The sequence below is a fragment of the Alosa pseudoharengus genome, unplaced genomic scaffold (assembly GCF_046254945.1).
Source record: "Alosa pseudoharengus isolate Yale_2024_CS ecotype anadromous, Long Island Sound unplaced genomic scaffold, YU_APseudo_1.1 YU_APseudo_1.1_scf_12, whole genome shotgun sequence".
In the NCBI taxonomy this organism is placed as follows: domain Eukaryota; kingdom Metazoa; phylum Chordata; class Actinopteri; order Clupeiformes; family Clupeidae; genus Alosa; species Alosa pseudoharengus.
Genome location: NW_027468587.1, coordinates 30278190 through 30305057, shown reverse-complemented (window position 1 = coordinate 30305057; position 26868 = coordinate 30278190). Strand labels below are relative to the sequence as shown.

Below are 26868 nucleotides of genomic sequence, written 5' to 3'. Positions count from 1 at the left end.
TGGTTTGAAAAGAAATACCTGCCATACATTTATTCATGTGAAATAAATTGATATTTTCAAAAAAGCATTAACATCTGAATGAAGTGTGTTGTCCTGCTTGTATATCTGTATACTTTAATATGCACTGAAAAGCAATGCAGATTTCAGGCTGACAGACTAGGGATGGTCCGATGACTCCGATCATTGGCAAATAGTTAACCTATGACCTAATAGGCAAGCCTGTAGGCTATTTTCTGTGCAATCATGGGGAGATGTGTCGTTTGGTCTGTAGTTATTCTGGCATGTGCAGTGTTTGTTGGATTGCGACTGAATGCTCTAAAGTGTGTAACCATAGTTAACTATCTCTATTGTATTTCTGTCTGTTGTATTTTTGTCTATCGTTGTTTGTTTTGAATTGTGTTAGGCTACGGCAGAATGAGTACGCAACGTAGCCTATATCTCTGTGTGACAGCCACGGAAGGAAGTAGCCTAGTTTGTGCAAGTATAGGACAAAGCTCAACTCATAGGTTGACAAAGTTTAACAAGATTTTAAAATGTATAGGCCAAGCCTACCTATTCCATAGCCTTAAAACGCGTTGCAAAGCAAAAGGCTAATGGAAAATAATAGTTATGACCGGAGTTTATTTTTCCTTGCAGTCACTTATCACTTGCAAGTCGTGAACTCAAACGAAACCACCTGCACAAGTGTCATCCGATTAAGGGCATAGGTAAGTGGTAGGTATTTGAACAACTGCTCTTGAATTCTACTTGATGAAGTCCAGTAAGTAGGCTATTAAGACGGGTAGGTTCTTAGGAATTGGTAACCTGAAGTGGGGTGTAGCCTTAGTAACCTAGCTATTTTGGGCAGTTGATCATGTGAACACCATATTTTATTAGTGAGATAATTTTGTTGGAGTTTGTCTCAATACTGTAGTCTATTTTTGTGTTGCAGAATTTGGAGCAGAAGACATCACTATCCTTAGAGACGGACTAGCCATTCTCAGCACAGTATGTCAAAACATAGGCTAATTGCCATATCATTCTTTCTTTATTTTTACCCAATGCATTATCTAATTATTTGCAGTCTAAAATGCTAAAACCACAACACTTACTGAGCTGCGTCCACAAAGACGCACCTCTGTCTTTCAGTGTCCTGGGAATCGTTGACACAAAATTACTGAAGAAAAAAAAATCCGGAAGAAACAAAACTCTAACTGACTAAATGTATATAATTGTGTACATTTCTGGTAGAATTTCCCTCAAAACGTTGCAAAGATGTAGCCTGGTGTTACCATCCTACGTACTTCCGGCCAAAATTTGATTTCAGCCTCGCACGTATGACGAAGAGAAATCGTAGTCACAGGCGGTAAGGGCCAGGCTAGCAAAGATGGGCCTTCTGCATAATTCGTAGTGTATTCCATTAGGCTATTTGCTTTGTAGCCTATCATATTTATTTTCTCATTTAGCCTATTTATCTCTTGTCTTTCACGATACTCACCAGCATGTCACTCATCATCAGCCAATCAGCGTGGTCACTGCGGGCAAGCTTGCGCATGTTGAAAAGCAGTGATAAGCAATAATGACATGCCCTCTTACAGCAACATAACTACACTCTGCCTGTGCCTTAGGGGTTGAAGTATCCAGGTATGCCATCTTATTCTGATGACCCTGGGAAGATTTATACCCTGGATCTCCTGGATCCTGACCTGACACCTGTGCCTCTTCACATTGAAGGAGAATTGGACCAGAAATCTTTCAACCCACATGGCATCAGTGTGTTCACCGATGAGAAGGGTACGGAGTGTGTTCTGTTGTTCCCCGCAAGGGATTGCATGAAAGACTGACTGGTCATCAGGGGTTGCTCAGCGTATAAAAGATTTGGGACATGTAGGAAAGCATCCTCTATATTTATGTGGTCATACTCAAAGAAAAACTTATTCAAACCAAATTGCTTTGCATGTAATAACGTAATGTCTATTTTGCCTCATTACCTTTAAAGTTGATGATAGTATAGTTAATAGTATTGTATTAATCTTTACAATCATTCCCTGATATCTGACATTTCTTTTAGATGGATCAATTTACTTGTTTGTTGTGAATCATCCACACCATAAAAGCCAGATTGAGATCTTTCAACTCTTTGAGGAGAAGAAGTCCATTGTGCACCTCAAGACCATTAAGCACAATCTGCTCCATAAGTATGTTGAACACAATCTGCCCCATAAGTATGTGTTAAGCACAATCTGCTCCATAAGTATGTTAAGCACAATCTGCTCCATAAGTATGTGTTAAGCACAATCTGCTCCATAAGTATGTTAAGCACAATCTGCTCCATAAGTATGTGTTAAGCACAATCTGCTCCATAAGTATGTATTAAGCACAATCTGCTCCATAAGTATGTTAAGCACAATCTGCTCCATAAGTATGTGTTAAGCACAATCTGCTCCATAAGTATGTTGAACACAATCTGCTCCATAAGTATGTGTTGCTCAAATGAATAAAGATTGTAGTTGTGTTGCCCTCATTACTGTGCATGAGTCACATATTTTACATTCTCTCCTTTTCCTGTTACAGTGTAAATGATATTGTTGCCGTTGGAGTGGATAGATTCTATGCCACCAATGATCGCTACTTTCAGCATGACTATGAGGGCCTGAACATGCTGGTGACCATCCTGGGCCTGGCCTGGTGTAATGTTGTGTATTACAGTCCAGAGGAGGTGAAGGTCGTGGCCAAGGACATTTTTTCAGCCAACGGCATCAACATTTCCCCAGATCACAGGTTAGTTCTAACAGCTGACAATATAAACAATTGTGTTATTGTTATTTGGATTCCCTGTGCTGATGGTGTCTGTGATGTTTATCTTTATATTACATTAATTTGACTTGTGGACTTGATATAATGTCATGAATGGTATCAATGCATGAATAACATTTATTATAATGTATATAGGGATTGACTTTGACTTTGACTTGTAATGACTTGACATGTCTCGAGTCAAAAACTAAATTTCCTGATCGCGGACCAGACACCTCAGAGACGCATTCACTTCAGACAAGCGGGCAGAGCCTAATACAGAGACATGCAATAGCGCTGTGGAAGAGAAGCCTCGTCTAGAGCTGTCCGCAGGGCCGGTTCTCTAATACACACACTACGCAAGTTGCGTAGGGCCCCGCAAGTAAATGAAGCCCCCCTCCCCTGTCTCCCCTTGAGGCTAGTGACAGACAGGTAGGCCTATACAGTTACAGCGACAGTGTTTCATAGGCTACATTAAGAAGATTAACATGAAACCGAATTACCATTCAGGGCATGAAAAACGGAAGAAACTTTACAAGAATGAACAGCGGGAACAGCAGTCGGGTAAACTTCATTCCATGGTCTGATGTCTACACGCATCTCTCCAGCGCGTGGTGATGGCCTAGCCTAGGCCAACCATACAGGGAAGTGAATCCCCTGACCTGTCTGCGGCTTTCTTGCCAGCCTTTTCCAGTCACGGTACTTAGCAAAATTGTGAAATATAATCGCATGTTCCAGTTTTGAATGCGGGGCGACTGGCTACATAAAAAAAAAAAAACTTATCTTTAAATGCGCTCATGATAACGTGCAGCTCGGGACTAGCAGTTTTTCAGCAGAAACATGCGAGAACCCGTCGGAACTAATCAGTGACTTCACTCTTCCCATACATTTTAAAAGAAGTAGGCCTAAATGGTTTTACAATATTTCAGTCAAGCTTTAGTTGGTTTAGATAGCCTACAACTGACCGTATGCAAAAAACTGCAGTTATTTTTGTAAGGGGATATGTACAGCAAGCATCAAAAGCAAAAATGGGCATTTAGCTGTGAAGGTCCTTTATGGGAGAAAAACACTATATTTGGTAACTTCCGTAGACACCCAAAATGGGGTGGGATGATTGTATTGGGAGCACTGAGGTGTCAGATAATATATATATATATATATAAAAAAATGATTACATTTTGGCCCTCAGAGTTAAGGTAGAAGGGCCCCTTAGCAGGATTTTGCCTAGGGCCCCATGGAGGTCTGAACCGGCACTGGCTGTCCATCCGGTCTGCATGAGAAACTAAATAAATCACACACCGATCACGGCCAAGATTGTCCTATTTTGCCACCGGAGTGTCGGAGCCATCAGCTTTCTCAACTGCTCTGGGCAGTGAAATGCCATCAGCCAAATTATAATTATAAGTATATATACTCTTTTGATCCTGTGAGGGAAATTTGGTCTCTGCATTTATCCTTATCCGTGAATTAGTAAAACACACTCGGCACACAGTGAACACACAGTGAGGTGAAGCACACACTAATCCCGGCGCAGTGAGCTGCCTGCAACAACAGCGGCGCTCGGGGAGCAGTGAGGGGTTAGGTGCCTTGCTCAAGGGCACTTCAGCCGTGCCTACAGGTCGGGGTTCGAACCAGCAAGTCTCAGGTTAAAGGTTCGAAGCGCTAACCAGTAGGCCACGGCTGCCCCTAAATTATTACTTATCCTTACAGTGGATGCCGCAAAATGTAAAATAACTGCCTCTATTTTTCTTTCCACTCTGCTGTTTTTGTAATGTAGTTTTGTAATGCAGATTAAACATTGTTTTATTTAAATATTAAGTCTCATTGTGATTAAAGGAAAATGTTGACATACTGTAACTGACATCCACTCAAGCACTGCTTTCAGGCATCCACACAGCTCATGCTCATATGCCTCACTAGTCAAGGCGCTTTACCAACTTTAGGGTCACAGTGGTGCCTTCCGTGTTAATACAATTCAAACCCATCATTCAATCTCACTTCTTCTCTGAGACAACACACAATACTTTGAAGGTGTTTGGGCGCATGCGTATATCATAAAATATTTCCAGACAGAAACATTGAACATCTTTTAATCTGTATTTATAAAAAATATACTGTAGATTAGATTAATATGTTAAAATTATGATTGATAGTCCAATAATGCCGTTATTAAATGAAGAGTAAACTAGATGTACCGCATAGCGGTACAAAATATGACTGCCGCTCAGTCCTGTACATCCATTCCGCAAAAATAAATCATATTAATGAATTTGTCTCCATCTTCTACTCCATCCCCCACTCTTGAAACTTTTGTGTATACTTGTTTGGAATGTGTGTGTGCACACATTCCGCACACAAAGTAGCCTACTGGCGCAGCAAAGGTGAATAGATTTGTTTCTGGGTCAAAAAATTTGCAGCATTGTTATAAAACCTTTAAAATCTCTAAACAATCACAAGTAGGGCAGTTCATCACAGTCCATCCATTGCAACTAGACTGATGAAAGGTACACCTGTAGGCTACATTGTATTTGGGAAAAGCAGAAGGTAGCAGCAAAATGTATTTATTTATTTATTATTAAACAAAACAATCCCTGTCAGTTCCATGCAGTTTTCAACAGCTATCAAGAAGAGAGGTCATGTCACGGATTTTTGTGAATGTTTCTTCTTCTACATATGCATAAGTTTAGTCATCTAGTTCATATGATATTCAGCTTTATTGTCAATGCACAAATTAAATACCAGTAGTCTAAAACAAAATGCCGTTTTACCCAGTGGTGCAAATAACTGACATGTCCAAAAGGGCCTTAATGAAATGCGTTGCGAGACTGTTCATACACATTTTAACGGGCAAAGTTGAAGAGCTACTGTCCGTTATTGTTTGTGCAAATAATATGCTGATTCATGTTCCCTTGCATTTTGCAACTATGAGGTCCATGGTTAGTCTGGCTTTCGCCAGACCAAGCTCAATCTTTTGACGCAATCTTTTGATTTTCACCCAGCCTAGTCCATGGTAGGCGCCCGATAGAAATATTGTTTAATTTTGCGATTGAGATATCCACGCACTGGCGCCCCCCCCCCCCCCCCCTGCGACGTGTTCGCCCCCCGGTTTCAGAGCTATTGTAAATGCAAAAATGCATAGAGGGAGTTATGACAAAACCGTGACTGTTAACAAACTATAAGCTATATAAGGTAGGCCCTATGCTAGGCCTATTACACAACACAAATTGTCACTAGGCTATGCTGGAGACCCAAATAAAATCTCCTTTGGAACCAATGGCTTACACCTTACAGTATCAAGCTGCCACCTCTTTGCGAAAAGTTAATAGTTTTGCATATCAGTAGTACATTTCAAGTAGCTGAATCACCGAAAGGGCGAATGAAGTGGACACTTCTAAATGGAACCCAACCCACTGTACAGTAGCTCAAGGTCTGTGGCTAAAGCAGCCATAATGAAAGCGTTATCATTGTTTGGATACTTCACACACACGTGTTTTTTAATCGCATAGACTACAACTTCTACCAAGCTGGAATCAAAGCACATCGACTCCCCTCTCACACCCTAAACACGCACTTCGAACAAACAAAAAGCGCCTCAGTCTCACGGTATAGCGATAAGCAAAACTGTATCTGACCGGTGTAACGTTGGTACTAAATCATTCATCGCAAAGAATGATTTTTGTAGCACGTGCAACAAATATGTGTAGGTACAGCCCTGCCCTGAATACATCTCAACGTGCGCTCTAAAACATCTGGTTTAAATGGAGATGTAGATCATCACGGGTGCGTTAATAAATCTACATTGCGGCGAGTTGACACAAATTATTCTCTTTGACGAATTTACATAGGTGCCAACTCTCACGCATTGGCCGTGAGACACACGCATTTGATTAGTTTCACACGCCACACCCCCGATTTCTCACGCTGAAGTGTCAACCCGGTCGGTCAGATGCCTGAAAAATGAGTTTAGCCTATCTATAGATCTACCTGTTGAGCCACTATTATGCTTTCAGAGACGGTGAGAGGGTTCAAGAGCACCCCCTGTCTGTGGAATTTTCTAAATTTTCTCTCATTTGCGATGCTACTTCAGAAGCCATCCCAGGCGCATCCCCCCCCCCCCCGCATTTCCCCGGCTTCAGGTATGCTTTGAGTATTATTGAGTATTTTTCACGCTGAAGTGTCAACCTGGTAGGTCAAATACCTGGCAGATGAGGTTCAACTAAACTAAACCTATACATATGATATCACACATCATGTGAACGTGCGGAATCTAAGTTTTCCAATGATATTAGCGCCAAGTTGCTGTGATAAATGGTTCGCGAGAGAATTAACATTGAACCGACGTGCAATTTAGGCTAATCATATTTGCATTTACCCATTACTCTCGGTTTAATATTTCACTAACCCTTCACACAACACGTGGAAAACCCTATTTCACAATAAACAGCAAACCTACCGAATACGAGGATATAAAGCATGCCTCTGTGCAATAAGTGGTTCCTGAGTAATCCGGTTTTGAAATTGCAACACATTTCTACATAGCCTCATTGGGGCGAAATTATAATGTATTCTAATGTTAACTATTTGTCAGTAGGCCTACATACATTTTTGTAAATTGCTCAGCCATAGATTATCCCACTATCATGGTTCTTATATTGTCAGGTTCCAGCCAATCCCATTACAGATAAATGAATATATTTATATTGGCATGCTTCCTAGTGACATTAATGCAAAAATATGAAGAAAATCAAATAACGAGACACAAATATTGATATAAAGCCTGACATAAGCCATATGCAAACATTCACATCATGCAGATATGGGTACATCCTGAAAAAGGAATAGCATGTAGGCTATAGGCTATGGCCATTACAATGACCAATATATTATCTTAAATAAACTAGCTGAATAACACAGGTGACCACTTCTGCATAATTTCATGGAGTGCTGAAATGTACACACATTTCTGAACTGTGAAATGTAGCATATGTTTTTGTGGTTGTGAACTTATTGCAATATCACCATAACTATTCCACCTGCGTGTGCATGGTTATAATTCTGAAGTGCAAAATAGCTTAGGCTACAGCACAAATATTTCCATAAAAATAAGCAAGTCTGACCTCTGAATTTATTTTGAAAGTGCATCTGATTGATGCAAAATATACAAACATTTCTTAAATTCTTACAAAACACCCACCCACTCTTTAAAATTGTTAGTTTGGACCCCCCACCCCCACTTTTGCCATGTGAAATACCAGTGCTGTTTTCAGCATGTGTTTAGTGCTTCATTGTCATTTTCATTGGATTCTCCCATTTTCGCGTAAATCGCTCATAAACTTTTTTTTTTTGTTACACGCATTCTCCCATTCCGCTTCTGTCACACACACAGTGACAAGCGCCAAATCCCCCGCAGTGTTGAAGAGATCAGTCCCCCCCCTCACTTTTGATAAGGTAAAAAGCCTTATAGGTATGCCAAATAAATAATAACCTATAGGTTTACGCTAGGCTATTGTAAAACTCCCCATTAACAGCATCACGTCACAAACCACAGCTAAGACTGCACAATCTCTATTCACTCTGTTGGATATCTGAAGCCAGTTTGTCTACTTAGATACTGTAAATCCTCAAATTATGGCCGGGGTCTTAAGACAAAGTACAGGCCTTTAGGGGCAGGATTGTATTCGAGACAGCCCTTTATTTCTTATGCGAGTTTTATTTTGAGACATGCGTTTCTTGGAGCGGCATACTGGTAGGCCTTCTAAAGCATGACATTTTCGGTTTAGTTTGATATTTAATTTACTTTTGGACTGTTTGATTATATTGTTAAATGTTGGGACTGATGGGCACTGAAATCTGGGGAGGTATTTGATGATCACTATTACGTTCCATGTGTCGGGATTTCAAACAAACCATCCGCTTTCATACGTTCATTGATGAACGTCCGCGGTGCTGTAATGGAAACCTTATTGTGTAGCCAAGTAGCCTATTGAGTTATTTTTAAATTATGCATGATTTACTTTTTATTAATTTCGTAGGCTGGCTTTATTTTGTTATATAGAAGTATCTAAATAACCTGTTAAAATGTACCAGAATTCAGGAAATTGCATCTAGTCCAAAAAAAAATTTCTGGGGGGGGACCCCCATACCCCCCGCTGAATTGTCCCACCCACTTTCACAATGGCTCCGACGCCCATGGTACTAGTAGTAGGCTATATCCCTTTGATACCAATGTTCATATAACTCTGGGACCCTGGTCCCAGGGATGGATTACTGCACGGGCCTTCCGGGCCCAGACCCAGGGGCCCAAGGTGTCAGGGGGCCCTGAAGCCCAAGCCTTTGCATGGAATCATTGCCTCAATATCAACACATCAGGATGTAGGCTATGAATCTGATTGAATTTAGTATTGCCCATCCCCAAAATGCACCAGAATACAGGAAATCACATTAAACTAATTAAAAAAATTCTGGGGGAGTACCCCCAAACCCCCCTTCCACATATACGACAATTAGTGGGGAGCCCTTAATACATCTGGGCCCAAGGGCCCGAAAGCTCATAATCCGTCCATGCCTGGTCCCTACACCTGAGAACCACTGATGTGCGTTTTTTTTACTGTACGGTATAATGCTGAATGAGCCAAACAAAAATTTACGCAGCAAAATTTTGGTTGGCCCCACTAAATCTCACTTCAAGGTTTTTTGAAAAGTTGGCAGCCCTGAATTTATGTAGTTTCAGTTACTTTACTTTGAGCCATGCTCTTCCTTACTTGAATCACCTTTGAAAATAGAGGATTGAAGTAGCCTATATGGGTGTTTGGGAATGAACGTTGATGCTTTTTGAGACCAATAAAATGTCAGAAATGTCCCAGCCCGGTGTTTAGGATGCATCATAGACAGGTTATCTTTCAGGTATATATATATTTTCCATTAAAAAAACCATCACGTAGCGAACGTATTGTGGCTAACTCACTTAGCTCCTGTTAGTAGCCTAGGCTATGGTCATAAGCAAATGAGATGTCGAAAGATACAATTACTGCTGTTATCAATTTGCTTGGTAGTCTATAAACGCATTTATGGTTTATCCATCACTCAACCATGCTAATGGTAACATTATTTTACCTACATTCTGCTATTGATAGGATTAACGTAGCCTACCTGCAGTAAAAAACAAGCATGTCCGATAAACATTCTCAGATTTATTTCGGCTTCAAGAGGAAATGGGAATTACATGTCATGCAGAAATCATCCTACCCTTAGACGTTCTCTGCGGTAAACTACTGTAGCCTACTGTCTTGTCCTTGTAGGAAGCATAGTGTCTTTCCAACCCACTTTAGATTAACTTCCAACAAAATTACGTCTCACTGCAACGATGCGCCATCTAGTGGACAAACGACTACGTGACGCCAATACTGGAAATGCAGCCAAATTATTATTATGATGAATATTTGGGTTTCCTTTAATCCTACAGAATTTGTAATTATGTATCGGCCGTTCTAATTGCCGATACTGATAGTATACGTGCCTGTGTGTGTGTGTATATGTGTGCACCACCATCTACAGGCCAATGAGTGTACAGTCACTAAATGTACACATAACTTAATTTTTTAGACCCCCCCCCCCATGGATGAAATTCTACGAAACTTGGCATACCCCCAGAGAATGTCAGGTTAATCATACACAGTGCAGTTCTGAACGTCTCAACTGAAGAGAAGGGCGATTAAAGCAGAATGATATTGCATTTTCATTTTTTACCGGGGGGGTGCAAATCGCAAATGAGTGATTATGGGCTAGGTTGATGTGGGCCCTTGAGACCAACATACCATAAAAATTTCTTCATCCTCGGTGCCACGGTTCAGGTAGTTATTTAGGAAAAACTGCATTTTTTGGGTTTCGGGGGGCCCAGCGCGGAGGGGGGAGTGGCCCCCGGGGACCAAACAAATTTTTTCCGTAAAAGTCTAGTGGGGCTACATACCCACCAAATTTCATGTGCCCCGGTGTTTCGGTGCCCCAGGTATCATTGACCAAAATTTCAGGAAGTAGATGACGGGGAAAAAAAAAAAAAACTCTTTACTTGGGACTTGACTTGGACTTGACTGCTAAGACTTGGGACTTACTTGTGACTTGCCAAACAGTGACTTGGTCCCACCTCTGGTTATATGTATTCATAGTAAATACACATCATAGCAAAACATCTAAACTCAGTTTGAATACGGAGGGTGCATTGATTGACTATTATATCAGTCAACTGTTTTTACACTGCATGTTGCAGGTACCTGTATGTGTCTGATATTCTTGACCATGAAATTGATGTCCTGGAGATTCAGAAAAGAGATTTCTTGGTCTTTGTCAAGGTAAGAAAGCTCTAAGAGGCTGTCTATGTAAATGGAAACACCCTCCCAACATCCTTAAATGTAGTAGTTACTGTTGTGCAATGTTGAACACAAATGTTGTTATTCCCCCCCCCCCCAAAAAAAAAAAAATGCAGTCCATCAATGTGGATTCACTTTGCGACAACATTGAAGTGGATCTTGACACAGGCGACCTATGGCTGGGGTGTCACCCAAACGGAGCAAAAATTGCCTCGGGTAATCCCAACGATCCACCTGGATCTGAAGTAAGTATGGTGTGTGTGTGTGTGTGTGTGTGTGTGTGTGTGTGTGTGTGTGTGTGTGTGTGTGTGTTCACTTAATAGTAGTAGTTATAATAATACATATAAATACATATAATATCATTAAGATGTGGATCTTGATGGGAACATCTTAATTACATAATCATATCAATGATTGCTGTTGAGGAAACTGAAGTAAAATATTGAGACATGATTACATATTCCACATGTCCCAGGTGATCAGGATTAAGAACATTCACTCTGACCAGCCAATTGTAAGCCAGGAATATGAAGATGATGGGAATGTTGTCATCGGGTCTTCTGTGGCGGCCAGATATGAAGGCAAACTTGTCATTGGGACCGTTTATCAACGAGCCCTCTGCTGTGACCTTAGATAGTTTCTATGGTTTTTGAGATCTTTTGAATCTGCTAGCACATTTTTAATACTTGAGAATGCAATTATAGTGACAAAATGAAGGAATGTCATGTCCCCTTGTTGTTGACGTTCATTGTTGTCATTCTGTTTTCTCATATGGCCACTAGAGGGCAGTCACTCCATTTAACTTTAAGACGTATGTGCAGTAAACCAGAGTAGTTCTAAGGTCTACTTACCAAATAAAGTTGTAATTATTACATGTTATGTTGTTTTGGATTTACCTACAGTTCATTTCATAACCGTAGAGTCTCAGCGTACATGTTTTGTTGCAGCCAAACATCCTGTGTTCTGTCAAGATTTTCCAACTACAAAAGCATTCCTTTAAAATATTTGGCCCACCCTCAAGCATCCACTGAGATTTGTTAAACCAGTAGGTAACTGCCATGGGTAAACCTATGTTCTATTGTTATTCCAGACAAGTTGAGGCAGAGCCTGCTCGGCTGTAAGACGTTGAGTGGGTGGTTCACAATATGCAAAATAATGCTCTGTGATGTAGATCTCCACAACCAGTGTCCACAGACTGTCAAATGTGTTCTGATAATGTCTCTGTCAGCTGTGGCCTCAATGAGGGCAAACTGATTTAGGAATCAGGACATATTCAGGACGAGGAGACAAGTGAAGCACTGGGAATGTAAACAGACATGCCCAGGCAACACGCAGACACACACACGCGCAGACACACACACGCGCAGACACACACACGCGCAGACACACACACGCAAAGACACACACACGCAAAGACACACACGTGCACAGACACACAGACACAGACACAGACACACACACACACAATGGGGGTTGGGGGCTTCACTGGTGGAAAGATATAGTCTGGACATATTCTCTGTAGACAATTTCTAAATCATCACAAAAAAAGTTGTTAGGTGAAACTGAGAACAAATAAGACATTACATAACAGCTGTCTGGTTTTTAATTAAATTAAGTGTCAGAAAAGTACAGAATTGTGTTGGAATACCCTCCGTACACTTGCAAAGCGTTGGCCTCACTCTGTCCCTGCTCATCAGTCCAGACCGGCGTCTTCACTCTGCACTTGAGCTGTGTGGATTCAGCCTGGGGGGCTACACTCGGCCGTCACAGAACACTTTGTCCAATTACTATCAGAGAAACAAGGACAGGGCAGCGGGGATGGAATCCCAGCAGGAGAAATTGTGTCAAAGTGGTCCAGGGGTTTAAACGGAACAGCGAGACGCCTCGGGCACGTCTCCACCGCACTTATCACAACAGCCTTGCAGAGGAGATAAGAGTGTTTCCTACAGGACTCCTCAATGACAAACCTACCGAGGGAGTGCAAGGAGAAGAGGAGGGGGGCAGTTTGGGGGTCTCCCCTGTCTTTAAGTCTGCTGGCTGTAATCGTAGACAAAGTCATAGGTACTCGGCTCCTTCGGAACCGGGGGAGGGGCGTCTGGTATCTGGATGCTCTCAAGGTCCAGAAGGCGAAGCTTCATCTCCATGGAGATGAGGGTTTCCATGTCAGATTTGGTGAGCTCGCTAGTCATCTCTTTACCCAGTAGGGCATTCAGGCCATCAGTCCAAATGCAGTACTGTAGGAACAATATTTTATAAGACATAAATGTGTGCCTTTAAAATATACAAAGCAAAATACAAAGATACCTCTCATTACATTTGAGTACAAATCTAATGAAGGGAGCAGTAACAATACTCAAGATGTTCTTTTCAGCCAAAACATGTGTACAACAATTATTATTAAGAAGGCAAAATAATTGTGGTGTTAGTAGTACCCCCAAACACCTGTTTAGATAGATACTTTATTGATCCCCAAGGGGAAATTCAAGACTGGACAATGGTCCTTCTCTGGCGAAGGGAGCTGTCCCTGTGCCTGAACAGCGTCTCATCTGTTATTTTTATGTAAGTCATTAAAAATGGATAGAGTCTGCACACTAGATATTGCTCCTGAAAACATTTAATGTTTTACTACATGTGGCGTTTCTTGTTGACTTTTCCATTCTTTTGTAATTCAGCATTAAGTATCTGTATTTATAAACATGCCATCCTTTTCTCTTTCTCCCTCACACACACACACACACACACCTCTCACCTCATGTTTGTCTGGTGCCACAAAGTTCAGGCTGGCCTCTGAGTCATAGAGGACAGAGAACGCCAGCTCCTGCACCTCCTGAAACCCGATGAAACACTTGCATCAGCCCCTGACTTGCACTGCACCCATCCAACAACAGCAACTGCTCATAATGCATCCGTCAACCCCCTGGTTTCCATTTGCACATCTCTTCTTGAGTTTATACAACGCGCCAGATGGTCTATCTGTCACAATCTCACCTGTCCTCTGCCAGCTCCCGCTGGGAAAGTGGGGCAAGATGTTACAAAAACAAGGACATTGATGTGTGGCTGGCGCTACAGAGTAAGCAATCATATCAGCTCCTGGCTTGTGGAAATGTTTACGCTTTCTGTTTGGTTTTCCGAATGGGATTGTTACAAATTTAAAGAAGAGAAATCATGGTAGAAGCCGTAGCACAGAGTGTTGGCGTCCCCTAGAATGGACCGGCTCAGTGCTCATAGGGACCAGGGTTCGAGTCCAGCCTGAGGCCATTTCCCAAACCCACTCCCCATCTCTCTTTCCCACCCATTTCCCCACTGTCCTGTTAAAAAGCCCAAACATATAAAAAACAATAACAACAATCATGAGCTGTAAGTGAGATTTCCAGCCAGATTCTGGGGCATCGCTCATGACTGGGCCGCTATCATTACGGCTAGGCGAGCTAATCTGGCTAATGATTTAAGCGCCTGCTGCTTGCTTGCTAGTGAGCCGTGATACCCATCTGGGGCTCTCTCTGTCTCTGTTTGAGGTGTGAGCTCTGAGTCATGTGCTCAGCTTGGGGCCCACGGCTCCGGTCAAGCGAGCTGCCGCCAGGAGAAGCTGCAACCTAACCCGCTCCTCTCCACATCAGAGGTCAGAGTGAGGACACCTCAGCAGCATGCTTACGGCGCAGGATTCCTGTTTGTATATTAGGCTACTTATATGGGTCGCCAAGTCAACTTACTTCAATTATATATAGCACATTCAATTTATTTATTTATAACATTCTTGTTTGTGATGTATTCATATAATGGAGCAGGATGTAGCAGGCAAAGGTGTAGTAGCCTAAAGTAGCAAGCAAAGAACAAACTGATACAAATGGATTTGGATGCCAATGGATGCCAATTAGTGGATGCCAATGGGAAACAAAATGCACATACATACAGTATGTTCAAGCAATGAATGAGCGAAAGTAAAGTAAGTTGTGGTAGGCTAATAAAAAGAGATGGCTCACCTTGTTTTGCTTGAGCGCTCCTTTCTCCTTCATGTGCGGACAATCCTTGCCCGTGAGCACAGCCTTGATATCGGAAATGTTCACTGCAGATAGGACCGGGCGGGATCAAAGAATACAAATGACCATGTTACATTTAATAAACGACAACAGGAACAGTGATTAATGATCTGATTATTAATGCGACCGCTTGAATCAGTCATTATTTGTCGAGCAGCCAGGTGCATGGTGTTCACATAATACAAACTGGGCTCATTCTCTGCAGGACATGCATTATTGGCAGTATTGTCAAACCTTGATTAATGATGGACTTTTCACTGCCAAATCCGGTGGGCACAAAAAACGCTTTTAGCAACCAAATTGCCAGATTAAATTCGAAATCAATCATTTTTTCCACTCCCCCTGTTCCAAGGTTGATATGTGGAATTGGCAGAAGTGCTTACATTTCTCCTGCAGGGAATCGTGGGCTACTTGTGCCTGTGTGTTCTCATCCACATCGCCGTAGTGGAGAACCTTGTGGTTCGGAGACAGGCGACAGTACCAGAACTTGTCTGCAGAAAAACAGAGTGAGTTACTGCTTCTCCAATGTTTTGTTTTCTTTGTGTGTGTGTGTATGCAAGAATAATCCCTCATAGCAATATTCATAGCAGTAATACAGTGTGTGTGTGTGTGTGTGCGCGTGTGTGTCATCAAATCTGACTCATCATGGCAAAAGCTCAAAAAAGGGGTCAGGTTTCCCAGCTGCCATACCGTCCCTTTATCCTCTGAATCAGTTGATAAGACTAGCTGGCCTCCATCATACACATGCTACCATCCACCACCATCATGGTAAATGAAGGAAATCTATGAAAACATATTGTAGTCACCTGAGCTAGCTGATTAAACCTCTGTCCAGTCACATTAGAGGATTCCCTGTTTACACATTTTGGTGAAAAAGTGCTCTGTATACACTCACATAGACAGAGCATGCTTGAAAAATGCACATCCTTGTGAAGAGAAATTTTCACTCTTATCCAGAACTATGATATCCGCTGCAATGACTATGAATGATACAAAATTAATTTATGGTGGTAGGGTGACGCCAGGTCTAAATACCTAATCCTGCATTGTCCTACATACAGGAAGCTAAAAGAAACAGTACAACAAAAGCAAATGTCGCTTCCCTCGGTTGCCCACAAAGAGAGGTTAAGCATTAGTGTTATGGCTATTACTTGGCTGTAGAAACAGATTATCCTCCCCAGGTCACTACCTATAATCCACCATCTTCAAAATCTTTTGTAAATAAGTTGACGTTTGATTTGATACGGTTGATTCAAAAATACAATATCACAGCATCTACTCATCTCAACTCAACCGTAACTCCATAAATCTTGATCATACTATGCTTGGGATTAGTGTTTATTTGGAGCCACAGTAGGGCCTTTTAGATGTCATAGTTAGGGCCACACTAGTTTGTACGCTACCCTGAGTGAGCGTCCTACCCTGTCTCCTCCTCGCGCTGATCTTGCGAAAACAGGTGCCCTCGCATAGACGGTGTAGCCGCTGCTGTTTGATCAGCTCAGTCACCTCCGGCTGGATTCTCTCCCGCAGCTCCCTGTGATAAAAAAAAAATAACCACACACACGCACACAAACATGCACACAGACACACACACGGATCACCTCTACTGACGCAAGCTGCCACACGGTTTGGGCCTTTACTGCCCTCATATAAACCATCTAGAAGTCTGATTGTGTAACATGATGTAGCAAGCTGACGATGAATGAAATTGGATGGGGGTAATGATGGCAATCATACTAAAAGGGAAAGTTGGCAATGGCTGTTTTTCTTAATGATGTTTCCACTATAGAACGCAAATTAAAGAGGTGAAATGAAACTGGGAGCAGCAGGCATCACTTCTCTTCTCTGCTATGAGGAACAGTTTGTGTTGGGCTCTTTCACTTTACACTAATAGGGGACCCTATTAAGGGAATTAATGGAAATATGTTATGATTAAAAAGCCTACCGGTAAATGCAATGAACCGTCAATCAATACACCCCAGCACAGAATATTGGATAGTAAGGAAAAATAGAATTTAAGGCTAGATTAATAGTAAAGGTCACATTGGATTCAGATTAATATGGGAAGAAAATTAGGAGTAAAAAACTATTCCGGCAACATTCATACCGTACGTGGCTCCCTTTCAGATCTCAATCTGTTCCATGATGCTGCCCATTAGAGCCGTCAGACTGGAAATGTATCTACTATAAATCACACTTCCTTCCAGAGGTGCAAACAGGAAGGAATTATGAACGGAGCTCATGGAGATTTGACAAGATGTCCAGTTCAATGAACACTCAGGGACATGTTCCCACTGGAGCAATAAGTGAGGGTGGAATGTTTGGAGATAAATAAATACACATCGCGCGCAGGATATTATTAACACACCATATGCACACATGAGGGTCCTTATCAGAACAAACCCTGTTATCGCTGTGGGCAGATATGGACCATGTATAAAAATTCAACCCAAAGCAAAATCAACCTGCGCAAAAATTTTAATATTTGAGAGTAAAGCCATAAAGCCAGGGATGTGACAGTAGCTTCCACGTTTCAGGGAATGAAAAATGAATACGTTTATAAGATATTCTTAGCACATAGGGGCAGATGTACAAAGACAGCGTGAATACAGACCTTTTCTGGCCACAAAAAGCTGTGCCTTGCCATTTTATTTAGAAATGTACTAAACTTTTACTTCGTCAGATAAACATTGCTCATCACTGCCCGTCACCCCTCTGTAAAATAATTTGTGGTGTGCACACTGAACCATATAAAACAATCCCAAACATAGTTGAATGGAGTCAAACGATGACCACATTAACAAAAATCAAAGGTTTAGGGACCATGAAATTATACAATATATGATAATAAGATGTCAACAAACAGCAAGATAATGCAGGGAAGTATTTCTTAACTACTTAAAAATATACTATAGATATTGATTCATGTCTTTATTTCATCCCGCCTGGACTACTGTAACTTCCTTTATTTTGGTGTCACTCAGTCCACTCTATCCCGACTTCAGATGGTGCAAAATGCAGCTGCAAGGCTGCTCACCAAGTCTAAAAAGACACAACATATTTCTCCAGTTTTGAAATCTCTGCAATGGCTACCAGTGAAATTTAGAGTAGATTACAAAATTCTTCTTTTTGTCTTTAAAGCTTTAAATGGACAAGCACTCCAATACCTAAGTGAGCTTGTACACTTTCACTGCCCTCCCAGAACTCTGAGGTCATCAGATAAACAACTGCTCTCAGTACCTCAGAGTCGTCTAAAAAATAAAGGTGACCGTGCTTTTTCAGTAGCTGGGCCCAAGTTGTGGAACATTTAGATCTACACCAACTATTGGTGCTTTTAAAGCCAAGTTAAAAGAACATATGCTATTAATGGCTTTTAAATGAATTGTGGAATGTAATTATAGGCTATATATATGTAGATATTATTTTTGTTTTATTTTCCTGTTGTGTTTTTTTTCTGTGTGTATTGATTCATTTTGTCTTATATTATCTATTTATTTATCTGTTTTATTTTTTTGAGCACTTTGGTCAACCACAGGTTGTTTTAAATTGTGCTATATAAATAAACTTGACTATGACTATGACTATGACTATACTCTAACTATTTGTACAGCTCTAGGCTATAAAAGCTGCTGATGACATGATTCAAAGAAGCAGAGCTGGTGGTCTTAATACTGGTTCTGTTGTTTCTGAAAGCTTTTCCCATTGATGCATTTAACCGCAATCTGGATTACACCTGCTTTTAAAAGGTGGAACATTTTCAATCTGGATTTCCTACTTTTAAAAGGTGGAACATTTTCACCGCAAAACAGACATGCACTGTTTTCAACATATGCCAGAGTACCTACTCAATCACTCTCATGACTTTTCTCATATTTTTGCCCTACTTTACCCTTGATCTTCCAGGGGTACACAGTGAGAAAAGCGTAGCTGGCCTGACACCTCTCCTGTGCCTGCCAATATGCGTTTTCACTCATGTGTGGTCTGTGTGTACATACAATGTCATGTTTTAAGGCGCAAACAAAGCATTAAACAGCATGAAACAATTGATGAGTCTACTGTTTTAGGTTGCCTTCACACTGGGTCGGTTTAACTGGACCGTACCTGAGTGCCCCCGTATCCCCGTATCCTCCCCTTGCCCTGACCCAGCTGGTCTCCGTTCTCATTACATTTTTGTTTGCTGACCCGAGTTTATTTCCTGGTTTTGGAGCAGATAACATTCAAACTGCACTGGAGTTCTAACAGACCCCAGACCAAAAGGAAAATGAAGGATCACGGCACACTGGGGGGATTTCTTTGCTGGTTTATTTATTTTTTATTTTTTATTTATTTATTTATTTAGTGAACAACGCGTTTCTAGTGGACTCTGCTCTGGACCAAACGGTCTAGTGTGAACGCACCCTTAGTGCATAGTGTTGTGCTCTGCAGTTTGCTTACGTGAGGGGCCGGGACGGATGGTCATCTGAGTTGGTTCTCTCGGACTTCAGGGAGGGGCGATGACCACCCCCGAGGCGCTCTTCTGCAGTGGGCTGGACACTGGTGGCTTGCATGGTCTCTTCTCTCTTCACCATCAGCACCTGTGGAAAGGTATTCAGATGCCTTACTGTTAAAGATACTCCCAGACGATCTGAGAGGATAACAGCTTCAGGTGTAAACTGTGATACATTGTAAGTGCCTCTATTGTGTCTAAATGTATTATATCCTCTGTGCTGTTGAGTAAGGTACACCATACAATACCTATCCACATTGTCTCGACAGAAACCGTTAAATACATTGCATCCAAAAGAAAGTATGAATATACTATGGGGGGGGGGGGGGGGGGGGGGAATAATGTCATTATTTCTGTCAAACTCCCGAACATTCGCTGGGGAATACCAGCGCAGAGAGAGAAAGAGAGAGGGAAAGAGGGAGAGAGAGAAACCAACCCAGTGGGTGCAGCCAGGGAGGTGCCTGTCTGGGCTACATTTCATGACCTTTGTCAGGCGAGTGGATTGAAAGGGATATTTGGGATTAAGCCACAGGCAGGCCCTGTCAGCCACTGCGATAATGCGCCAGCACCGCTGGATAAACATGCTCAGGGGGGATGAGCCTGCTGACATTGTTAACACTAGGGTGGGGGCGCTGCCTGGAAGTACCAGAGCAATCACTGTAATGGTCAATAAACAGGGCGTAATCAAATACACAGCGCTGCTCGGACATGTAATATCACTTGGAACTCCTGTCTTCAAGTCAACGCAACAGAAAAGTACTGATGAAGGGAACATGTTTTTTTTCTTCTGGTAGTGCTTAAATGCTTTTGTAAAGTCAACTGGGGCATGATCTTTCTGTATGTGTGTTCAGGACATGAATCTCATTTCACGGCTTTAATTAACAATAAGATGAACACAAGGTCGTGCTTTTAGTTTAATCACTTGTGAAGGGTGCATTTGCACTGCGCCGAGCTTGTTAATGAGAGCAAAGAAAAGGGCAAAGTCACGTTTTAAATCGCACGTGTCAATGGGAAAATAACCAGCACCTTCCCATAACCACATAGTGATTCAAGAAATCGAATTCCTTCTTCTAATCTATACACTGTATGCAACTACAGATTATTCAATTTATCCCATCCACGTGTCCCTAATACTATCTCATCATTCTGACTTCACATCCCCTGAACATATGATGTTTTGTTGCCCTGCAATCTGTCCACCACAGATTGCAGATTGTGAAAGAATAAGCCTTCTGGTGCCAGTCATAGTCATACATTTGCAGGGCAAAATAACAATCCTTCTGCACTAGATGCAGAGTGGCGCCATGTGGTGGTGTGCAGCTAGGAGCAAATGTGAAGTGTTGTTCTGCACCGCACCCTTACCCCCCCACCCCCCCACAGTGTCAGGGTCATGGCAGAGAGGCGGCCATGCTGAGGTGTAAGTGTGTGTGTGAGTGTGTGTGCATGGGGGGGCTCCTCAGGGGAATGGAGGTGTGTTGTCTGAGTGTGAGTGTGTGCGTGCTGGGGTTTCGCAGGGGAACCGAGGTGTGTGTGTGTGTGTGTGTGTGTGTGTGTGTGTGTGTGTGTGTGTGCAGGGGGTTTTACGGGGAGCTGAGGTGTGTGGTGTGTGTGTGTGTGTTTGTGTGTGTGCGGGGGGTTTTACGGGGAGATGAGGTGTGTGATGTGTGTGTGTGTGCGGGGGTTTTGCAAGGGGGAGCTGAGGTGTGTGGTTTGTGTGTGGGGGGTTTTACGGGGAGCTGAGGTGTGTGGTGTAAGGTGAGTGGCTGTTTGAGTTGCCATGCTCAGCTCAGTCATGGCAACCCCAGCTTTAGAAGATAGTGCAGCATCTTTTATGGATGAATCCAACAACATGAGAGTGAAACCATTCGTGGCATAGCAATAGAGTTGTCAAGCAATATCCCCAGAACTCAAATAAAACTAGATTTTTAAAGAGACCCTTTGTAGCATTCTGTGCAAAACAGTAGGCTTTCATGAACAAAGAAGAACTTTTAGACCATTCCCTTTACATTCCCTTTCCCTACTATCTTTGCCCCAACCCACCCCAAACCTAGTGCATTTCAGGCAACATCCTTCCAGGTGAATCCATCTGACTTTCTAACTAAGTACCTGGGGACAGTCTGCCCCCCCCTCTGAGAATATGAAATGTCAAGGTAATTGCAATGTGGCCTCTCAGAGAATTTATTGCAAATTCTCTCCTTTCAACTGTGTGCTTCTGCCTGTCTAAACCTATTACACTGATAAAGCCACCGTATAGCCCCCATACTATTTACCAGCGCTGCTACACTGTCTTTGTTATTGTTGTTGTTTACACAGACAACTCTTGTCCTTCCATTGATTAGATGTTGTATGCATTCCCATACTTGTCTGGTAAGAGATGATGCACAGTATAGAGAAAATGTGAAAGTGTTGAAGTCAATCGATCAATACCGTGCCTAGCATCCCAGACCTAGCATATTAGCATCCCAGACACAATCCCTGAGGAGTTGCCCGATATGTTTCTGACACAGTGGGAGTTGAGTAGGAGTATTTTTAGCTTGTCAGTATTGCTTCTTGCCTTCTATTTTCTTGTACTGTATCAGTTAGGGCTTGTGTCAGTATTGCCCTAGCCATCTTTTAAATCCTGAATACAGTGGAGCGATAGAATTCACTCCCACATAATAAATCTCCTAAAATGCAAAATATGTATAATTGGCTCACATAATATGGCTCACCTTATCTCAGTAAGAAGGGGAAAAGTGGCATCCTCATATGAAACCAAACTTCACTTCAGAATCTAAAGGTAAAGCCGACAAATATTAAAAAACATCATTCCATTTACACATAATGTTTTACCAAAACCTATGTGTGTATTTTTGTAATTATCTAACAGATATTATTCCAGTGAAAATTCTTAAATTCAGTTAAATTATCCAAATGTTTCTGCCATTTGTTTTGGTATACATAGGATAGGACTGGAAATACAAAATATCTGCTACATCTCTCCGTTGCAAATATGGCACATCTATCATCCAACAACAGACAAATGTTTTAATGTAGCTGTGATCTCATATGATAAAGTCTTTTATTCCAGTCATTCAGTACTGGAGCTACAGAATATTTCCTTTGTTTACACTAAAATACACCCCCCTCCCAGTCTAACCTTTTGTACTCACATCTGAGTGTCAAAGCCATGTCTTCCCTCTCCTGTGTGTGGTGAGCAGGAGGAGCAAGCGACTGTGTTGTCTTCTGAGGCAGTGAGCAAGGCGGCAGATGGTCCCAGAAAAAGAGAAGGAATGGGAATAGAGAGAGAAAGAGAGAGAGAGAGAAAGGGGGGGAAATAGCGAGTGGAGGGGACGCTGGGCTCACTCATGCGCGAAGGAAAGCATCTCCCCTCTCAGCAGCGCTCCTGAACACACCACTCAGCTCCCTCGGCATAAGCATGCAGCCTTATGCTTCTGTTTATGCCCGTCCGCCGCTCCCATTGGACAGAGGCCTGTGTGCTGGTGACCAATGAGCAGCCAGGAGCGATCACGTGGGGGCGGGCCGCTGAGGAGAGGAGAGAGGAGAGTGTGTGTGTGTGTGTGTGTGTGTGGGGTAGGAGGGGGTTGGAGAGGAGCGGAGGAGAGAGGGGAGGGGGAGAGAGTTGGAGTGGAGAGGGGTGGGGGGATGGTGAGGGTGGCGGTGATTAGGAGAGTGAGGGATGATGGCTTAGGGGTCTGGCTGTCTGCCTAAACACAGGAGCCGTGGCACTCTCTGTCTGCTCACTAAGGGTGTGGAGAGAGGCCGTTTTTTTTATTCTCGTTCCCGTTGGGGCCATCGGACCGCTTGCCACTGTGTCCTCAAGAGCAGAGAAGGGGATGGATGCAGACAACATGCATATTCTCACAGAGACACACACACACACACACACACACACACACACACACACACACACACACACACACAAGCATTCAGAAGAAGGGAGAGATAGAATAGGCTAAATTAGGCTATTATACAGACTGGGGAAACAGGTGTAGACACACAGACACACTCGCACACACTCAACAGGGGTGAAAGCTTGGATGCAGCGTCGCATTCTTTCTGTTGGCGAGACGAGGGCCAGGGGTGCAGTCATTAGAATTCCGTCGCCATGGAAACCAGTTCAACGTGGCCGGGCTCAGATGGGTGGTGGCGGAACTCAAAATCTGCCCTGACGACATGTCACAATGAAATCCCCCCACTTATTGGCCTGCCAGCTGCCAAATCGGACCGTCCTTCCTTGCACACGGTGGCGTGCCTCTTAAGCAGATATGAAAAGAGCATTGTTGAGTCATCTGGAGAATACCTGACAACGGCATTAGCATCAGCTGCAGACAGGTGGAGGGTTTACTAAGAACTGAGATGGTCAAGGTAATGATCAGCCAATGAAAATGTGTCATCAACAGGCTCAATGGTTGATTGCCATTGCACATCTGTATGCAATGACGATTTTATAGAAACCAGCTTAGCCTAAGTTAAGTTCATTGTCTATCAATTTGTTGATCAGTAAAAAATGAACACAACACACACCAAAATAAAGTATAAACTATATTTCAAAACAATAATTGAGCTCTGATTATAACCACCAATAACAGACTCTATAAATGGTTAAAAGAACTAAGAAGATAGATATTGCTAACATACCGGTAATTGATATCAACACAGGAAGGTTGAATTCTGAGGAGAAGTTAATACATCAGTGAAGACGTTAAATGCTGTATAACGGAACTTTGGAATTGGAAAGATTCTCTGAATCTGTCTTGATTATATTATATACCTGTCTCATTATATTAGCATCTGTTTCCCTCACAACACATGGCTTATTTGTGGGTGAATGAACATCAGTGGTTGTCCTGATTCTCACACATATGAGAACAGACTGAGGGCCCATTCTATTCTCATTCTGCCTATGTAGAACAATCTTTAACTTATAGCCTACACTGCTCAACAAAAATTAAGGGAATTCTTCAACAAAAATTTAGAGAACACTTCAACAAAAATTTAGAAAACACTTCAATCACAGACTGGATCAGTACTCTGATATTGTTTTGGTGTTGAGGTGAAGCTGTTATGAGGCGGCTGTTTGATTTTGCAAGAAGAACTGTCAGACTTGTCGGATGTAGTTTGAAAAAAGGAGAAAAGGGTGGAAGGTTTCAAAAATGTGTTTGAACAATTGTGAAAAACTGTAAGTGTTCCCTTAATTTTTTGAGCAGTGTAGCCTATAATATAAAACAACCCAGAAATTATTGATGGTGATCTCCGGTCCTAGGATACCCAGTAATAGGGTAGGCCTACTAGCCTACCACTATCAGCACATTTTTTCATTCTACACTGTAAATTATATTCTCACTCTCTCTCTCTCTCTTTCTCTCTCTCTCTCTCTCTCTCTCTCTCTCTCACACACTCTCTCTCTCTCTCTCTCTCTCGCTCACACACACACACACACACACACACACACAAACACACAATGCTGTTGTCTCAGCATTTTCCACCTGAGTCAGAGCCTTTCCTCTCATAATACTGTAGATCTCCATCAGACAATCCATCATTCGCTACATTGCAGTTATTTTAAGTACGCCTTCTTAAACAAAGCTTTCCAAGTGTTTAATTTAATACAACTGAAAAACTGTATCCACATGTAAAAGGCAGGTCCCCTGTTTTAGCGGGCGGGGGTGTCAGATTTGTCAACATCTGTATCTGTAGTAACAACATCTGTATAGTCATATGTCAAAAGGTCAGTGTGATTTAGGCACAAGATGCCCAAACCCAAGCCCAGTTAAATAAATGCTCCTAACAACAGACCCCTCTGCTGCCTCAGCCACATTGATGCTTCAGTGCATCCTGGTCTCCAGCTGGGCAAGAGCCCATCTTTGTACATTCCAAAATACCCACACTGTGATACGCTCACACACGCACACACACACACACACACACACATACACACACACACGCTGTCGTTCAATATCAAACATACTTTGAAGGAGGGCAGGAAGTTTGCCAGTGTGGCCAACCCTACTCATCAGACAGTGAGACCTACAGCATAGCTGACACAGGATTGTGGTTACGAATGCATAATGTAGCATTGTTGACAGTAAACATCATGAAAGAGTGGCCATCCTGGACATGCACACTCATCAACAGTGTTGGTTTGGGCTGCAAGCATGCACAGGTCAAAAGTGAAGTGATACAAATTGAAGTTGTACCTGAGATGATAGTGTGTAGAATGACTCCCAGACATTTGATGAAAAAGCACTTTGCCTTGCCAAAGTTGTGCTTAATCAGTTAATGTGTTGGTCCTGCTCTTCTCCCCTCCCTCGGTCCAGCAGGCTACTCAATGCAGCGGGTATACAGGCCCAATTCACCTTCCTGGTTGTGCTTTTACCTGAAACAAAACACATCAGTTATTTTTTTTATGCTCTGCATTTGTACCTGGGTAGCTTGTGAGGTCTTGTAGTCACTTTCTGTGCTCTTGGTGCCTGGTTAATAAATCATAGGCCAAGAGCGCTGTTAAATATTAATTCAATACTCTAGCTCCTTCAGTCCTGTGGGGCTTTAAATATCTCATCTCTCCTGAAGATTTCTGTGTTTTTTCGCTCAATAATTCAGCCCTCCAACCAAAGGCTTGGTGGTGATCGGAATTACACACATGCAAAAACATTACTCTGCATTGCACAGATTGCACAGGAAAACGACACAAAACACATCTCTCCCGCATTTTTGTTTGTTGTTAAGCGCTTTACAATCAGTAAGCCTCAACATATGTAAGAACAGAATGCTACTATAGCATTGATGTTATCCTCTTTACCGACTGCAGTTAGGTATAATATATTGGGCAAATACTTCATTGTAATTTCCTTGTATATGCTTCTCTATATTTAATGCCATAACATGTTTTATACAAAAGCTTTTCATCCATCTACTGTGACCAGTATGAGAGTTGATTGCTAGTATAGTAAAACGAGAGAGAAAACACAATACCACACAATACTGTTGAATAGAAAACACATACTGTAAATTCTACTTGCTTGTCTATATTTACATGCAAAGCACACATATTCTAATGTTTCATGTGAGAGCATTCAGCTAGTGTCTCATTCAGCAATCACTCTTTGCTCACCAGCTTGGAATCAAATGAGGTCTTGAGGGATTTTCTTTTTTTTTGCAGTAGCAGATTGCCTCAACATCACAACTCAAAAGTTATGTAACTCCC

The 26868-nt window shown here is 42.2% G+C and overlaps 2 protein-coding genes across 2 annotated transcripts; one reads left to right on the top strand and one right to left on the bottom strand.

Annotated features, from left to right (window-relative positions):
- Positions 1-224: 224 nt before the first annotated feature.
- On the top strand, positions 225-12010 carry LOC143119334 (serum paraoxonase/arylesterase 2-like). Its single transcript, XM_076280763.1, has 9 exons — positions 225-320; positions 637-707; positions 932-987; positions 1608-1773; positions 2051-2177; positions 2554-2760; positions 11039-11120; positions 11255-11383; positions 11614-12010. The coding sequence occupies exons 1-9, from the start codon at positions 244-246 to the stop codon at positions 11773-11775; spliced, it is 1077 nt and encodes a 358-aa protein (XP_076136878.1). The 5' UTR covers positions 225-243; the 3' UTR covers positions 11776-12010.
- Positions 12011-12742: 732 nt separating this feature from the next.
- On the bottom strand, positions 12743-26031 carry LOC143118455 (engulfment and cell motility protein 1). Its single transcript, XM_076279507.1, has 9 exons — positions 25862-26031; positions 22814-23186; positions 22373-22434; positions 19610-19749; positions 16597-16709; positions 15559-15666; positions 15119-15201; positions 13888-13965; positions 12743-13372 (listed from the first exon to the last, which is right to left on the bottom strand). Exons 4-9 carry the CDS (start codon positions 19741-19743, stop codon positions 13163-13165), a joined length of 726 nt encoding a protein of 241 aa, XP_076135622.1. The 5' UTR covers positions 19744-19749; positions 22373-22434; positions 22814-23186; positions 25862-26031; the 3' UTR covers positions 12743-13162.
- Positions 26032-26868: the final 837 nt, after the last annotated feature.

Coding starts and splice junctions, on each gene's coding strand:
- LOC143119334 (XM_076280763.1), top strand. CDS start 244: ATGGGGAGATGTGTCGTTTGGTCTGTAGTTATTCTGGCATGTGCAGTG. Junction 321..636: donor TTGCGACTGAATGCTCTAAA/GTGTGTAACCAT, acceptor TTTTCCTTGCAG/TCACTTATCACTTGCAAGTC. Junction 708..931: donor TCATCCGATTAAGGGCATAG/GTAAGTGGTAGG, acceptor TTTGTGTTGCAG/AATTTGGAGCAGAAGACATC.
- LOC143118455 (XM_076279507.1), bottom strand. CDS start 19,743: ATGGTGAAGAGAGAAGAGACCATGCAAGCCACCAGTGTCCAGCCCACT. Junction 13,966..15,118: donor GAGCGCTCAAGCAAAACAAG/GTGAGCCATCTC, acceptor ATCGGGTTTCAG/GAGGTGCAGGAGCTGGCGTT. Junction 13,373..13,887: donor TGGCACCAGACAAACATGAG/GTGAGAGGTGTG, acceptor TTGTTCCTACAG/TACTGCATTTGGACTGATGG.